At 40.6% G+C, this 18034-nt stretch overlaps 1 protein-coding gene across 1 annotated transcript in view; it reads left to right on the top strand.

Annotated features, from left to right (window-relative positions):
• The window catches only part of LOC124644839 (PHD finger protein rhinoceros-like), a 47417-nt gene extending 33365 nt beyond the window's left edge, over positions 1–14052 (top strand). Inside the window, exon 5 of the mRNA XM_047184447.1 lies at positions 425–14052. Within this exon, the coding sequence (XP_047040403.1) occupies positions 425–7626 (7202 nt within the window). The 3' untranslated portion in view covers positions 7627–14052. The remainder of the gene's footprint in view (positions 1–424) is intronic.
• The last annotated feature ends 3982 nt before the right edge of the window (positions 14053–18034 follow it).

The raw sequence follows: 18034 nt of genomic DNA, 5'->3' as shown, positions 1-18034 counted from the left end.
TAAAAGTGCTGATTTTCAGCCTACTTTGAATAATTACTTTTTATCTTTTATCAACCATAACCAGTTTTTAAGACAGTATCCTAAAATATGTATAATTTATTGTTGTTATTTTGTGTTTAATTAGTATTCTCGAAATAAATTAATCTAACTCATCACCACAGCTATGTGCAGAGCTTTGTCAATAAGTTTTCAACAAAAGTTGCAATTTGCTGATGTTTAAGTTATCGATGCGACGAGCTGCTATTTTTCTAATGCGAGCGTTCTTGATTGAAAAGGAAATATTTACATGTAGTAAATTGCTAATTATTATTTTAATTCTTCTAGTTTTTATGTTATTTCGATAGTAACTTATTAGCTTCTCATGTAATTTTGTCGTTTAATGTAGTAAAGAAGAGGGTATCTAATAGTGACTCAATGTTTTCAGGTCAGTGGCTGTGCAGGCCGTGCGGCGACGGCGTGCGGCCCAGCTGCGTGCTGTGCCCCAACCACGGCGGCGCCATGAAGTGCACGCCCTCCGGGCACAAGTGGGCGCACGTCAGCTGTGTGCTATGGATCCCCGAGGTCTCCATCGGCTGCGCGGAGATTATGGAACCGATCACCAAAATATCTTCCATTCCACCCTCCCGATGGTCCCTCGTTTGTGTATTGTGTCGTAATCGCAAGGGCGCTTGCATTCAGTGTTCGGTAAAGACGTGTAAAACTGCTTACCACGTAACCTGCGCATTCAAGCACGGGCTTGAAATGCGGGCAATTATCGAAGACGAAAACGCCGACGACGGTGTTAAATTACGTTCCTATTGCCAAAAGCATAGTGTTAATTCTAAGAAAGAAAAGTGTCCGGGTTCAGGCGAGGAGGAGGATGAGGTAAAACGAAAGCGTAGGAAAGATATGACGTCGGAGGAGAAGACGCAAGCTCGAGCCGCTCGCTTGCATGAGATTGAGAGGGAATTCGATAAACACGTAAGTGTCAAGGATATAAGTACACATCTCCTTGACGTTGATCAGGACGCTATTAATTACATTTACAACTATTGGAAGCTAAAGAGGCGAGCAGGGCACAATCGTCCCTTGTTGCCACCCAAGTCGGACGACACCGAGGTGCTGACTCACAGGCAGGAGCAGGCTGACATCGACAAGCTCAAGATGTTCGTGCAGCTGAGGCAGGACCTGGAGCGGGTACGGAATCTCTGCTACATGGTGAGCAGAAGGGAAAAGCTCTCTCGCTCATTCTTCCGTATGAGGGAACAAACGTTTCACAAACAAGTGGCTGTGCTATCTGCAGCTGGCGACATCCCCCAGCAAGAGCTGTCAGCCATCATTGAGGCTAATCACGGACCTTCAATATATGACAAACTATACTCTCACGACAATGCACCTGATCATAAGAATGATTTCGAAGAGTTGCTAGCCCGCATCGCGCCACCAGAATCAGGCGACGAGAAAAAGAAAGATCGCAATGGGTTAGTCAAAGGTTCGAAGTCATCAAATCCGTACAAGAAACATTACGTAAATGGATCGCGACGTAGTGGCAGTATGTATAGTGGACTGTCCAGCGAGGAGAGTGCGCCGGAGATGGCGCGATCCAGTAGGTTCCGAACCAAAGTTGGTTCTAGTACAGATGACGAAGGAAGGAGAGCTGGAACATCACCAAAGAAAAAGGTATCTCCTAAGGGCAAAGGCAAGAGATCTCCTAAGAAGACTGAAAGGAAGAAGAAGAAGGTACCACAGTCTAAACCACTAATTGAGAGCAGCAGTGACGATGAATCTTTGAATTCCAGATTGAAGAAAGATCGATCTCGCAGTAAAACGCTACAGCAAATGGAGAAAGAAATGACGGCTGGGAAGATGGGTCAATCCGGAACAGACAGCGATGACCTAATGCCGATAAGACCTACTATGAGAAACAGCAAGTTCCCTATCGACATATACTCAGACAGCAGCGAGGACAACAAGTCCGACAAAGCCGATAAAGTCAAGTCAGATAAGGTTAAAACTGAAAAAGAAAAACCGGACAAAGTCAAGGTGGAAAAATCACCAAGTGGTAATGATTCTCAACAATCTCTGCCAAGGACTAAGGCTGCTATGAAAGAATTTATTCCAACTCAACCCGAGAAGAAAGCAACTACAAGTCCGGAAGAGGACAAGCCTGGTCCGAGGAAGAGAGGCAGAAAGCCTTCTAACAAAGACAAAAAGATGCCATTACCGCAAAAGATTAAAACAGAATCGGATGATGAAGCTAAAAATAAAGAGAACATCAAATTCTCCAAACAGAAGGATCACCCGACAGATCTCATTGTTCCACAGCGGCAGGCAGCTAAGAAAGCTTCCGAAAACATGCGCTCGACCACTGTTGTCAAAAAGGATGAAACAGTTCCTGAACAACGAGAAATAAAACAATCAACAAGCGGTGATGACACCAAACCGAAACCAGTGGCAAAACCAAGTGAAAAGGCTAAATCAACTGGTAAAGGCAAAGAAATAAAAGACGCTCATTCTTCAAAAGTTAACAAAAAGAAATGTAAGGAGACAGAGAAGGAACCCATTGCTTATGTACCTCAAAGACAGGCAGCGAAGAAAGCAGCCGCTCATATCAAGAGTGGACTGGGTACGAAGGCACCAGTACCCGACAACGAAACAGAGAAAAAGAAAGATGCAGATAAATCTGAGCCAAAATTATCGCCTAAGAAAGAGAAGGAAGAGGCCAAAACTTCGAAACCCGCTCAGAAGGAAAGCTCTAGTTCGTCTTCAAACTCAAGCAGCAGCAGCTATTCATCTTCATCCAGTTCTGAGGAAGAACCTGAAAAATCAATGATCAAGCCCACCGCTAAGGCACGCGCGATCAAACCGGCCACGACACGCCAGCCGTCAATGTTCTCACCTCCTGGCTCTAGACCTACAGTGGACTTGCCCTTTCTCGACAGGGTGTCAAAACCATTGTCTTCCACTAGTGCCTCGAGTGATTCTGACAGCTCTAAAGTGTCCGACCGATCCCGCTCAGGAAGCCCCTACCCCAAAAGGCCTCGACGAAGGAGAAAAGGCAAGAGCGAGTCCACTGATGCCTCCCCACGCAAGGCGCCGCCAGATAAGAAGCTTAAAACTTCCGAACGGCGGTCCGAGTGTAGGGTACCATCACCGACTCCTGAAGGAGAGGAACCTAGCCGACCCAGTGATGCGCGCGCTGCCACACGTGCTCGGACCAGAAGCACTACTTCAGGCGGAAATATGCCTAATAAGTCTGATGCCCGACCTAGAAAACCATCTAAAGACGAAGCCCTTACCGCTACACCCAATAAAACACCCAAAGAGGGCAGCCAGTCCAGTGAACTTCCATCTGCGGAACGGAAAGAGGACACGGAGGTGAAGGAAGAGGTCAAAGTGGAACTCAAGGAGGAGATTAAAGAGGAGCCAGTGGTTGAGACACCCAAGAATTATGCTAAGTCTAAAACTAACAAGCTAAAGAGGCGAAGCGAGTCTAATGACGACAGGGAGAAGGTCAACAAGACTATTGAAATTGAAGTACCGCCATTACAGAAAGTCAGTCCGAAGAAGAGTGCTGAGCCCAAACATAAGTCATTGATGAACAGGCGAATGAGTGTTAAGGACACAGCGCCTAAAGACCGCTCTATTTCTAATGAGACTCGAGAGCCGGCCAAGAAAGATAGGCGTATGAGCGTGGCACATAGTGTCGCTGGGTCCGACAAACCGGCTGTGTCGCCCACTAAAAAGAAGACAACGCAACCAAGGATTGAAATAGAGATACCGCCAATGGAAATTATTGACAAGAAGAGTCCTATCCACATCAACACAGATTACCATGACAATGATAAGCATTGGTTGCCAAAAGCGCCCAGTCCAAATGCTATTCCGCCGCAAGTAGAAAAGCCGGGTGGCAATGAGAAATACATAGATGACAAATCCATGGATTCTGATTACGCCGATAAGAGCAGTGTTAAAATGATGGCTAAGATACAAGCTAACCTCAATGAAAATACCATGATTAAATCACCGAAGACGCCGATGGACGCGAGAACAATGAGTATTGAACACATGGAGGTTGAGAACGTGGCTAGGAATATGAGGAAGCGTTCTGCAGAAAAGAAGTTTATAACGCAGGATGCTAGTCACGTTCAAGGAGTAGAAATTTCCAAGAGTGCTAAAATACCATCGGCCGTAAACCCATATCCAAACAGATCCATATTCTCGCCTCAGTCAAAAGACAACGAGTTCCTCGACTTCGAAATGATGGCTGTTGACGATGGATTTAACCACGATGATATCATTAAACCTTTTGCGACGTACCCAGAATTCTTCTTCAAAGAGGATTCTAAGCAAGGTGTGCAGGAAACTCTTAACCTAGTAGACAGGCTTCGGATAAGGCTGAGCACAAAGAAGGTGCCGCCCGAGAACCCTGATCAAGAGGAACCGATACTTGTGCCTGATGACAGTGATCATAAAGACAATGATGTCACTGCTGCTTGTAACTTGGTTAAGGCTGAAGATAATAATAGTTCGCCTCCAAAGAAGCACACTCCTACTGAAAGACCAGTCGAGCGATCGCCTCCAAAAGAATCGCGACAGACCACCAACCATGTACCGCGAAGAGGGTCCTCAATAGATAGAGATTTGCCTTCAGGAGATACTGCGATGGATGCTAAAGAGTTCCAGCCCATCGCCATGACGAGCAACGAGAAGTGGTCGAACGTGCCGGTATCTGTGTCACAGCTGGACACACAGAGTCAGTCTGCCAATGACAGGAAATACGATCACTCAAGCACATACGCCGATGATGTCAAAGAACCCATAACTGTGCAATCAGATGTCCAGTCCGTATCTGAAGTCGGAGACGCTATTTCAATATCTAAGCAAAGTGACGATTCCCAATCTTTGTCCGTGGTCGACCATTCTGTACACAGCAATGACGTAGAACTAGTACATGACAACCAAAACTATGACAACAATGAAATGATACATTCAGATTGTGCCACGATATCTTCACCGCAGTACGTAAGCCAAGAAAAATGGCGCGAGAGTAAGATAACTACGCGAAGATCGTCTGCATCTAGCACTAACTCTGAAGCGTCCGTGAGCTCTCATAAGAATGCACGAAAATCCCGTTTGAATTCAAGTGATCTACGTCCAGGTAATGTGATGCCTGCAATAGATACGTATCCACCTATCCCGGCATATTCGCGTCCCGTGGAACCGTCGATGCCGCTGAACCAGTACACGACGTACCCGCCCGAAGCTTCGCCGTTCCTGAGCTCGTTGCCTCTGTTCGCGGGCGGGCCGCCGCTGCCGCTGCCGTCGCCCGGGCCCGGCCTCTATGGCACCATGCCCTACTCGGCAGCCCCGCCCCCGCTCAAGTCTACCTTCTACAGCGCTGCGTTCACATCTTCATCACAGAACATGGCGCTCACTACAGCAATGATCGCTCCCCCTACGCCGAAACCTCCCGATTCGCCTCGAGATGAAATTGACGTGACCGGCAGCGATAAATTCATTCACGTTGTGTCCAGCCCGAGCGTGAGCGTCGATTCCTATGAAACCAATAGTAATAGAGCGCCAACGAAGATGTCAAACGATAGTAATGAAACTATGACCAGCTTACATCCGCAGGAATCTAAATCTCCACCAAAACTGAGCAAACCGACAACCAAGTTCCCTGGCAAGTCACCGGGCAAGAGCCCCGGTATCTCGCCTAAGCAAAGTGATGCTCCTAAAGGAACCAAGCGACCGAGCAATCGCAGCAACAGAAGCCAAAGAGGTCGCGGACGGTCCAAGAGCCGCGGCCAAGGGTTCTCCGTCGACTACATGGGTAATTCCATACAAAGCAAGCTTGTCGGCACAGTTTATGACTTTGATGAAGAAATCGCGAATGATGGTGTCGACTTAAAAGCTCTTCGCGACAAGCGAAAATCTATCGATATTCGAGATGATAGGAAGTCTGAACATTCATACAAAGATGCGTCTCAATCTCCTCGCGTCCTCACTCCTCCTCCAAGCAAACGCGCTCCGCCGTCCGACACTAAAGACATCAAACCTCCCTCGCCTGAACCCGCGGACACGAACTCGTCCCCCGCGTGCGCGGAACGTGGCCCGGGCTTCTCGCAAGTGGCACCCGTCTTGCCCGGCCCGGTCGATATGCGCACATATCAACCTTTCGAGAACCCTGCGCCCGCCGCAGAAAACGATTACCATTTGCTAGCGTTTGCTAGCGGCACCGCCGAACAGCATTTAACTGAGATAGACGAAGAAGTTGAGAAACAACTTCATACCGCACTAATGGCAAGTAATCCACAGACAGGTTCCCCATCGCAGCAGCCAGCGGAGCCTGCAGAGCCCCCGAAACAGACATACGTTCCCCAGCTACCTAAAGTATCACTATCAGATTCGAGAAACCAACTGAAGGTAAAGATCAAAGGGCCATTCTTGGACGCGAACTATTCGGCGAGCTCGTCGCAGCCGGTGGCGCCGCCGCCGCCCGCGCCTGCGCACGAGCCCGGCACCAGCACCATGACGCCGGCCGCCGCCGCCGCCTCCTCCATGTCGGGCTCCACCAACCTGCGCCGCATGCGCAAGAAGGAGCTGCTGCGCCAGTACTGGACGCAGGACATGAACATGGACGACCCCACGCACCCCGCCACGGTGGGCGCGGTGCCGCCGCCCGCCGTGCCCTCGCCGCTCACCCGCGCCGTCATCACCATCCCTAAAGCCGTCGCCTCTATGACTAGCATACCCACTCGAGAGGACTACAAAATTACTGACAGTCCCGTAGAAAAGAAAACTAAACGCAAAACTACCAGCGGCCTCTCCAGAGAGTTGCGACATCTAGAAGTGAGCATGAATGTCGATGTTGATCCCTCAGATGATGTGAAATTGTCCTCGATAGCTGGCACTTCGGGACAACAGGCGCACAAGCGCCGCGGTCGCACGTCTACTAAGCCGAACAGGGCGAATGCGACGTCACCGGTCGCTCCTAAACTGAAGATAAAGATAGGCAACAACACGGTGCAGCAGGTGCCGGCACCCGCGGCTCCGCCCGCCGACGAGCCCGCCGGCACCACCATCTACCGACCGCCTAAGAAGCGAATCATTGCGAACAAACCGAGCTTGGAAGACTTGCGACGCGAAAGCATGAAGTACCGTCGAATGGTGATGGCGGACTTTGAGGAAGACGAGAAAACAACTAAGACCAAGCCCAAGGGCGAAAAGAGTGAGAAACGTAAAAAGAAAAAGGACAAAAAAGCTGAAAAACTTCAAGTGGTGAACAGTGAAAGTGACAGTGCTACAAAGTTGATTATAAAAATAAAGCGCACGAAGGAGGAGGAGTTGGGCGAGGCCGCGGCGGCAGGGCCGTCGACGAGCGCCGCCCCCGCCGCGCCCCCCGCCGTGGCGGAGCCGGCCATCGACCCGTTCGAGTACGACCCGTCGGCGCCAGACCCGCTGGCCATCGACCCGCCCTCCTACTCCGAGGCGTCGTCCGCCATGCGCAAGGTGCGAACCGACAAGGTGACGCCCATCCGGTTAAAACTCGCGCGCAGCTCGGAAGGCTATGTGATGAAGGAGCCCGAGAGCGCGGAGCGTGCGCTGCCCGTCAACAACAATAAACACTGTGAAGTGAGGTGATACAAGTCGCGCGCCGCCGCCGCTCCGCGCTCGCTCCCTTCTAAGGACAAACCTAACTCGTCGCGTAACAAGTTAGTCAAACAGCCTAACAATAACAGTGCGGGATCTAAGGCTAAAAAAACTAAGGGCAAGGACTAGAACTGTGTTTCAATAGAACAAGTTAAAATCTCCTGTATAGTTAAACTAAAACTGATATTGTCTGTATATTTTTTAAACAATAATATCTCTATCATGATGTAGTTTATTATTATTATATTACATATATTATTTATTTGTATAAAAGGAAAGCTCAATGATTAACTTAAAGTTATTCTAAGGTTATATAAATTGTGCATTATGCTGTGCACAAGTAAATCTTTATTATAGTATAGCATATATATTTTTGTTAAAGTTACTGTTTTACTTTGTGCCTCATATGGAATCTCATTAATTTTCATGAATTAATTGTGTAATTTTTGAAAATAAGTTACGTATGTTTAATTCTGAACGCTTCACAATCACTTAACTCATCACATACTATGTTACCGTGTGCATAGCATTTATACAAGACGACAGTCGATTTATATGTATATTAGAGTTCTGTGTCACTCGAGGCGAAACACAGTGGCACACGCTTCACCAAGCTCCGGTAGGTACACACCAAGCTTTCCCGAGCGGCACTCAGGCCGCAGCCTATAACTCGCAGACTGCCACACACGCTAGCTAGCATTTTCTGTGACTAGCCAAACGCATTCAATCTTCTATACTCACTCTTATCGAATTACTTGTCTCCCGCTCACGCAGGACCTCACCCTAATAATATAAGTAATTAAAAAGTCACCGATAAAAAAGAACCACCACCGGCGCGGTGGCGTATAATTACAATAATATTCAATCAGATCATGGTTTGAATTTAACCAAAGATTGATTACAAAAGTTACTGCATACGAACGGGCATTAATACTGATATATTTGACATGTTTCCTGCAACAACCAACGGAACACCAACATTCACACTCGACATATACAACTGCATACATTCACATCTCTGTTCTGCTCATTTTACAAAGAGCTTGTCACAAAACTTAGCTAATATAAAGTACAAGTAAGATTTTCAGATAAAATAACCTGACTGTAAAATAAGCAGAATTTGTGATGAACTACTTGAGAGCTGTGTGCCATTACATAAGGATACATGTACAGCGCTGTTGCCATCCGAACTTAGACGCTGTATAAACAGGAGTAGGGTATATTATTGTCTATAAAATACCTTAATTGAGATAGCTAATAAAGTGGAATGTAATAATTTAGCGCAGGCTGTCCGTGATTGAATGACCACGCATCTAGACATAGGATACTATATGTTACAGACTAGAATTTTGTGTTAGTGTGTACGGTATTAGATGTACTACAATTCAAGTAACTTAGATAAATCAAGTATGGAATTAATTAGAAGTCTATAAGCGCATAGTGCGTAGTTAATTGGGTTTAGTTCTGCTGTGCACGGCGCATTGCCGAGTACGCGTTGTTGTACAGCGATGCTTGGCAAATGCACAATGTACCACAGAGCTGCATTCCATCTTGGTATTTTGTTTTCCTAATAGAATGTAAAACGATGTAAATATATTCGAGGTTTCATGACCGCGTGGTTGTCCATTGCGTACGGCCTTTTAACATAAATTGCTTATTACCTATTCATATCATTTTGACAATTATCAATAATTATAATTAAGGTATCATTTTGAAGTTAAATTCAATGAACTGATTGGAATATTTATTTGATTATAAATAACTGTTTAGCGTATGCTATGTGATGCTGGATATTTCGGTTGGTAATATCAGCTGATATTTATAACTTTCTCATAGACTGAAAATGACAAATTTGAACAGATTAACAGATGGCAATAGAATATTGGAATAGAAACTCGCTGAATGCTCGTACAAGTCTGATGGTGCCACAGAGTCATTACGTAGCATATGCTGAACGTGTAATAAGTTATTAGTGACGTGAACACAATATGTTTAATTTGTTTGTGCAATATTCGGCAATACTCATCGTATAGTCAAAGATTGATTGTCCGTAGAAATGGTGTGTTAGATTTAAGTGCGTGTCCGTTATTCATAAGTATCTGATTTTCTTTCCCCATTGTAAATAAAATATTAAATAGTGTTCTAAGGTCATGTCCAGATTTGCGATTCAAAATCGACCGAAGCTATTTATTTTTAAAGTTCAGTTTCCTGTGCAGGATATGTTGAATATGGATAGAAAAGATTTTTACGGTTTAGTTTTTGTTATGTATTGTTTATTTGGCTAAGTTTTTGATCCTGGTTTTCAGTTTATTTAACTATTGTGATGCAACTTAAAATGATTAATTTGGCCTAATGGATGAAATGTACTTTTTTTTTCTAAATTGAATACCTAAGAAGGTATAGATCTGGACAGTGCCTTAGTACAAGGACTAAACTTAGTATTGGTCGCACGGAGGTAGCATACTGGCCGCGGCCTATCAATGAGCTTAGTATAAAACTAAATGTTTAAAAATCACATTTTCGTAATATTAAATTAGCTTAGTACCTATCTGAAATGAGTAATTGCGAATTCAATGTACATGGTAATCGTAAATCAATTATTGGAAACTATGTATAAATAATTTTCGTTCTTGACATCAATCAAATGTCAAGTGCAGCGGAAAGTCAAGTTTTTTCTTGTTTGGGAAATAGAAGTAAATTATGTTTGTGCTATCACAAAACCGAATTAGGTTGTAGGCTGTGCTTAGTTTTGCTTTATTATTTATACAAAGAAAAACATCAAAATGAAGTGCATCTCCGGAGTTTTAAAGTTCTAAATTGTGTGCACGAGTTTACTATGTGAGAAGCATTCTGATTTTTTATACTTTTATATTTTTAATACAATTATGAGAATTGGACTGTCAAGAGACATAACCCATATTTAAAGAATCTACTAACACGATCAGTTATTGCATTTAATTACAGTAGAATTTGAATGGTGCCCGTAAAACAAATGATAATAGCAATCAGAAAACTTAATGCGACCGACTTGTAATTATTCTCAGAAACATAGGCTAGGGAAAACGAAGAGTGCAAAATTGTGTTATGCAATAAAAAATCAGGCCACATTCATGTCAGTATTTGTTTGTTTTAAATTATTCATCACAACTTTAAAAAGCTGCAATCTTAAAAATGTTAAAATGCGGGATTTACCGAATATCGTTTAAATATAAATAAAACGATTATTTTACGAAAATGTAGATATTCAGTCTGTGTGCAATGAAATTATCACATAACTTCATAATAAAATTAAAAACCTCCACGGTCTAAAGGACGAGGTTTCGTTTACATATTGTGAGTAAATGTTAACAAAATGTAAATATTAATTACTTACCTTTATTGTAGCTTACGTACGTTCCAAAACGGAAATTCTAAATATCAATAATAAGCAAATATAAAAATGCTTAGTTATTCGTGTCTAAATAATCAATAATTTTATCCATAATATAAAACAAAGTTACCATACTTTTAAATTATTTATATTTGTAAATAACGTGGTTGCAACTTATTTCGTGGTCAGAAATTATTTTTTCCTTAAGTCTACAAGAAGTAACAGAATTATATTAAAAACAAAAATAATTTATTTTGATATACTGAGATTTTTTCATACAGTCTTATGAGTGTGGGTCCTATGAAATGATTGTCTTCTATAATTCTCCATTAACATGTATATAATTTACGTAGCTGACAGTATAATAATTTTAAGACCAATATTAATCAATTAATAATCACAGGACATTTTTCCAAACCAAATTGTTTACCTCGGTGTTCCCAAAACGCTTTGAACTCAGCTTCCATTATCCATTACTAACTGAACCGCTGAGGCGGAGCCCACAATTGTGTAAAGTATTCACTAAAGTAACAAACTTCTTCCATACTTAGTTAAGTCTCTTAGGAACATGAAAACAATCGCGATACAGATTCATTTACTCATATTAGTGTCATATTTTTATAAATGGTCTCTGTTGTATGTGTGCTAATAGTTATACATGAACGGCTTAACTTTTAATCTACGTCAGAGCGTCACAGGTTGAACTCAATTTTAATGATACACCGTCAATGGCGTATTTGTCTCATAAACTTTTTAATTCTACGGGCAAATCCGGATTAATCAGGGTGGAGCTCTCGAAATGTTCAAGGCACTTATTAAGTCTCAATATTTATGAAAAACTTAGTATTTAGGTATGTTGTATAATAATTATAAAATTTGGAATCGTATTTATTGGTAGACTAGAGAAATAATGTTAGTGTAACGCAGTTTGCCCACCCCTACAAATTTAAATCATTCTGATATTACCCACAGTGTCGATGTTGCCTACCAGATATGCTACTGTCTATTATGAAGACTACATATATTAATAAACTAATTATATTCATAAACTTAATAAATAAGCCAATTTCTGAGCAGGCATTATTGACATTGCATAAGGGAACGGACTTGCCCATTTCCGTTGGCCACAGAATTTCACAGTGTAGCCACATTGTCTATATTTAAAACTTACGGTCTAAAACCCCCGTGTAGAGCTTAATATACCCATTTTAGTATTTTCGACGGATTTTTCAAGTGTTTTGAACTATAGGCAATGTGAGAGTTGAAAAGCGTAACGAAAACAGAAATACGTAACGATACATAGCAACCATAAGCTATACAAGAATATTCAATTCTATTAAGTTACAGCCTCATATAAATCAAACAACAGAAACTAAGATTTTGGCACCATTCTTGTGAATTTTTACAACGATTCAAAATAAAGAAAATATTTTAATTAGTAATCTTATCAATCCAGTATATGAGCTCGCGAACAATATTTAATTTCGAAACAAAAATGTTTGCTCTGTGAAGCTATAATTATAAGAATATTCAGACTTTGTCCAAAACCCTTCTTAAAAACTTTTAAGAACAGTCTCCATCTACAAAATCACATAAGGATTCGTCTTCCTAACAAAAGTTATTATTTTTCTTTGTTTCACTTTATGGCGCTGGGGCGCTTTTGTGTCTTGCTTGAATCAAAACGAATATATATTAGTGCAGGAGCGGAAGGAATGAGGCCAAATCACCTTGCAAATAAATAAGACAGCTAAGTCCGGGCATTATTTTTTAGTCTTACAAAAAGTTTGCACCGTGATTCGTCTTCCTAACTAAAGTTATTATTTTTCTTTGTTTCACTTTATGGCGCTGGGGCGCTTTTGTGTCTTGCTTGAATCGTAACCAATATTAGTGCAGGAGCGGAAGGAATGAGGCCAAATCACATTGCAAATAAATAAAACAGCTAAGTCCGGGCATTATTTTTTAGTCTTACAAAAAGTTTGCATCGTGTTGACCTCTTTACTTGCGGCGTGTACAAACTCGTACGCACAAATCTACTGAGTGACACGAGTATCGATCAGCATCACATTTTTTATAATTTTGTGTCGACCATTACCTTGTTACTGTGATTTGTTTTAATTTATATAATGAATCGTTTAGATTTTTAGGTATAATTTTTGTATTTTGAGATTCCGACTGCAGGGAATAAAAAAACATTTGATAAATGTACATATGTTTAAAATTTCCTCTGTTGATAAAATATTTTTTATATAAGTAGGTGTATGTAACTTTTTTTAAATATTTTGTTGAAAAACTAGTAATAATGATTGTATTTTCTTAATTTAGAAACGTTATTATTGCTACGCTGTAAGCGCATTTTGTAACGAGTATTTTTACTTTACCAGTTTAATAATCAAGTGTTGTATGGAATTGTAATTTACGTATTGTAAGTTGAATCGTTGTATCTAAGGATGTGTCTTGACATGTTTATGTATTAATGACATGTATGTAATGTCCTACATACTGAGGCCCGATGTAGCGATGTTATATAGTGCGGGGTCGCTGTCGCGCTCCGGTAGACTCGTGTATAAGGTAGAGGCGGTCGCGCCCTAGCGTAAGTCGTAGTTGATCGCGGTGTCGCCCGGACTCTAGCCATGGCTGAGCGTCGCGCACCAGTCATTAGCTTATAGACAAAATTCAATACATATATTAATTATATTATTTATATTGTAGATTATATAATCAGGTTAAGAAATAGCTCTTAAGAGATTTAAAAGAATTCTTATACCATTATCCGTATAAGTATTATGATCAACAATATTTCCATTGTTTTTAAATTAGTGTTGTTAGTATAAATATAATGTAACGTTTAAGAATAAACTTGTACAAACTACTTATGTACAGTGTGTAAATTAAGATGATGATGCTAAAATGTCGCCTACAGCGAGCGGAAGGAATAAGTGTATCGTGGGTTTTGTAAATAGTGTACAAGTATAATTATGTAATATAACAAGTGTTTTCAATGTGCACATAGTCGCCTCATTCATTAATAAATTTTTTAGATCAATTAATCTTTCCTTTTGATTTTTTTGCCTTCTGTCTGTCCATTTTGGTTTTCTATTAAACGTTTTATTTTCTGATTTGATAAAACAAATTTATGATCCCTGAGAATCAATATATAAAAATGGTCTGTGACCACATAGCAGTTAAAGACCAAAATAATTTAAATAACTAATAATACATACAAATATTTTTGGAATAGTAGCAACCTCATATTATTATAACATTGCTTTGGTTTTAGAGGTTTGCTTCATTAAATCCTATCAATTTTAATAAATATCTAGTTTCAATAGTAACCATACAGTTGCAGAAAATACTTATTCATTTTTGTTCCTTTTGTTTCTTTGTTCGTGCCGTTTATTTTGCCATCATTGAATATTCAGAGGCTAAGAAAAGGTAAGAACTATCCTTTAAATTTCAAGTGTGCTAGTCTGCCGCGACAATGATTTAAAGATTCATACACCCTGGTAATCTGGAAAATCCTTCCGAAGATTAATCGGAAAAGCGCCGAAGAAATTACCTTTTCTTAGCCTGGGGTAAAGCGACTATGGGAAATATCAGCTGAATGATTTAAGATCTTCCCTTTGAAAATCATCTAGAATGCACAAAACAGATAAGCGTCTTGAACATGGCCCAAAATTCACCAAATATATTTAATTATTTGACCGATTTGGTGGCTGGGCCATGTTAAACTGTGCCTACGTCTGGGGATTGGAGTCTTGTTTCAAGTAAGTGAACGTTAAAACACTGCAAATATAGTAATTTATTACAAATAAACTGTTTTCATTTGTTTACTTGCAACATGATTCAGTATAGCTTCGATAAGGAATTTCCTCAAAGGCTTTTGCTCCTGCAAGCTAGCATTGGGGAACACGATACATCAATTCTTTTAATCCTATTTGTAAGTCTCATATTAACAAAAATATGTTTTTTTCTGGATGTCTATACTCGACATTTGGTAACTGTTAGATAGAGGGTGTTTGTTCTGCGGTTTCCGTACGATATAGCACCGTCACTCTCCGCGGCCGACTCGAGATAGCACTGCGCTCACGAATTTCACAACCTGCTTGACGCTTTACATCTTTATCATGAGTGTATTGGCACGTCTCCTTGCATTACTAAAACACGATTAAAACAAACATGGCCATACACTAACCGTTACTTCAAAAAACGTTACATTTCAAAATGTTAACATTAACTTGACCATAGTTGATATACTTAATAGCTAAGCCATTCGGAAAGTAATAAGAATACCTACACTGAAGATGCAGGCGCAAGAAAACGGGACGCAGAACATTATTGTCTCGAAAGTTAGATCGAGTAAGTATATGAGAGTTATTCGACCGAAGAAGAATGCAATTAAAATTAATTCAGAAATATTGGCGATTTCAATGAGCAGCAGGTGATTTTGTGCGCAGTGATGTCACTTTGGTAATATAGCCGTGTCTAGAAGGGTGTTCCATCCTACGGAAACCACATGACAATCTAGATTACCTCCACTTTCTGGTAGACATGGTCTACTTAGCCCATTGTAATATACTTGTAATTTATTTCCATGTATACCAATAAATGTAATTTTTATTAAAAAATAACCACTTTGACTTTTATTGTCTATTCCTTGATGGCGGTTTAGTTCAAATTTTGGTACTTAATTCCGCTTTTTTAAAGCAGTCAAGTCAGTAGAAACCTGTAAGTAAAGGTAAAGTTGCAATAGGTACTTAAAACCAATACCTATATAAAACCAAAAGAATAGTTTTGACCACCAAAATTCAGAGTCAAACGTTCATTAGTTTAACATTAGCTGAAATTAAAACTCTTTAGGACAGCAAACTACAAAACTAAGATGATCTAGACCTAATAAGATAAAATTAAACCAAAACTATCCTAGATGAAGCTTCTAAACACACAATCAATCAATTCACAGTAGAGCAAGGGAAAAATCTATATTCCTACCTCGTTAGCCGGTTTCACCTGCGTCCCGTGGGAACTACTGCCCGTACCGAGATAAATATCAGCCTATGTTATTATGTTACTCGGGTGTAGCTTAACAGTGAAATAATTTTACAAATTGGTTCTGTAGTTTCGGTGCCTTTAGGGTGCAAACCAACAAGCAAAAATGTTTCCTCTTTGTTATATTAGTGTAGACTTCAGCACATGTGAAAGCTGCTCGCCCATGTCAGATTTTTTGCACAACAAATAGAATTTTATTTTGCATGTACCTGCCTATGGATATACTTTCATAGGTCTTAACATAGAGTAAAGCTCGGCCACATTTTACCATTCAGCATGCAAACATTAACATTTTACTATTCATATTTGGTACATAGACAGGGTCAATTAAATTTATACAAATACAATTATACAGGAATGAATTTTAAGCAGTGCACAAAAAACTGGTGGTCCAGAATCATTAACAGAACATATCTGCATTACCAGTAAAAAAAATTTTTCATTCTTTTGTCCGCTCTAAAATCAGCAAAATATGGATACCAACTATTCTTACGCACTTGGAGCAGCGGTCGCGTCAGTAAACCGGTTTCGCGTTGCCGCCGTGCCTACTATGACGACTGTGACCGTACAATCGGTTACAAAATAAACATCTTTCGATATCAATAACCTTTCTTTCTTGTACCAAAACACGACAAAATAAAAATATACGTATCTATAAAACTTATTTAACTATAAGTTGACAAAGTTTGCGCACTGGATAAAATTCATTCCTGTATGTTCTCCATTATTCATTTTATTAGGTCTGTCTATAAATATACCAAATTTTTCGGTTATGTGTTCAGGTATACGTTTTATTATACAGACATTGACGCAACCTATAATCATCGGCAAGGATATTGAGCCCTGACCTTCACCTGCGCAGAAGTGATTTATTGGTCAAAGCGATCCCCACTCTTCCGCCGAGAGCTCACTATCCATGCCGATAACTATACTCTTCAACAGTTCTGTAAGTATCACCAAGCACTTGGTGGTTATTTGTAGGTAAATTAATATCTACAATAGACAATGTTGCGATTCAGAGCCGTTTGAAACGATACAAGCCATAATTGGATATTGTTCTTATACAGACATAAATAATATAATCGACATAATCGGGCCGATTTTTTGTAGGATGTCATGTTCTGACTTGAATTTTCTGACCGACCTTTTGTATGAAGCGTGTGTTGCACTCATCAGCGTGTTCTAATTTTCTCCTACAAAAAATCGGTCGCCGATTATCGGACGCGGGCGGGGAGGGTAATGTTTCAAGCCAGGTTTCAGGTGGTAGGTAAGTAGTTGCTGGCGATCAAACCGGAGTAGCATATGGCTAACAACTCCATCTGTGTAAAGGATGTTGTACTAAAGGCAATGTAGACGAAGCGAATATACCTACGGCTAAATATATGTATAGGTTCGCAGGATACAAGACAAAATCTTTTGATGTACGGCAGATAGAGGTCAGAGCAGCACACTTTACAGCATTTACATGTAATACCAATATTCTCCTGCTGAATGATAATGGTGCCGGCCGATGATTCAATTTACTGATAAGGATGTAAGTAAATGTACTGGACCAGATATTTAGAGCAACTCGATAATTTCCTGTCTCGATGATATTCTGGAAATAATTTATGCTCAACTCCTGTAAACATCTACCAATACTTAGCTGCAAAAGTTTGAAATCTTGTAAAAATTACTAAAGAATACGTAGACGATTTTGGTACCTACATTCATTGTAGGTACCAACTCACTGTCTAATAATATACCTACTTTACTAGCATCCACCCGCGGATGCATCCGCTTCCCTAGGGCACATCCACTGCACATAGACAAAAAGCCTACCTACATGTTATTCTGATACATCTATACTAATATTATAAAGGGGAAAACTTTGTTTGTTTGTTTGGTTGTAATGAATAGGCTCAAAAACTACTGGACCGTTTTTAAAAATTCTTTCACCATTCGAAAGCTACATTATCCACGAGTAACATAGGCTATATTTTA

The sequence above is a fragment of the Helicoverpa zea genome, chromosome 31, assembly GCF_022581195.2.
Source record: "Helicoverpa zea isolate HzStark_Cry1AcR chromosome 31, ilHelZeax1.1, whole genome shotgun sequence".
NCBI classification, from domain to species: domain Eukaryota; kingdom Metazoa; phylum Arthropoda; class Insecta; order Lepidoptera; family Noctuidae; genus Helicoverpa; species Helicoverpa zea.
Note: the sequence above shows the minus strand (reverse complement) of the source record. Positions and strands in the feature narration are given on the sequence as shown.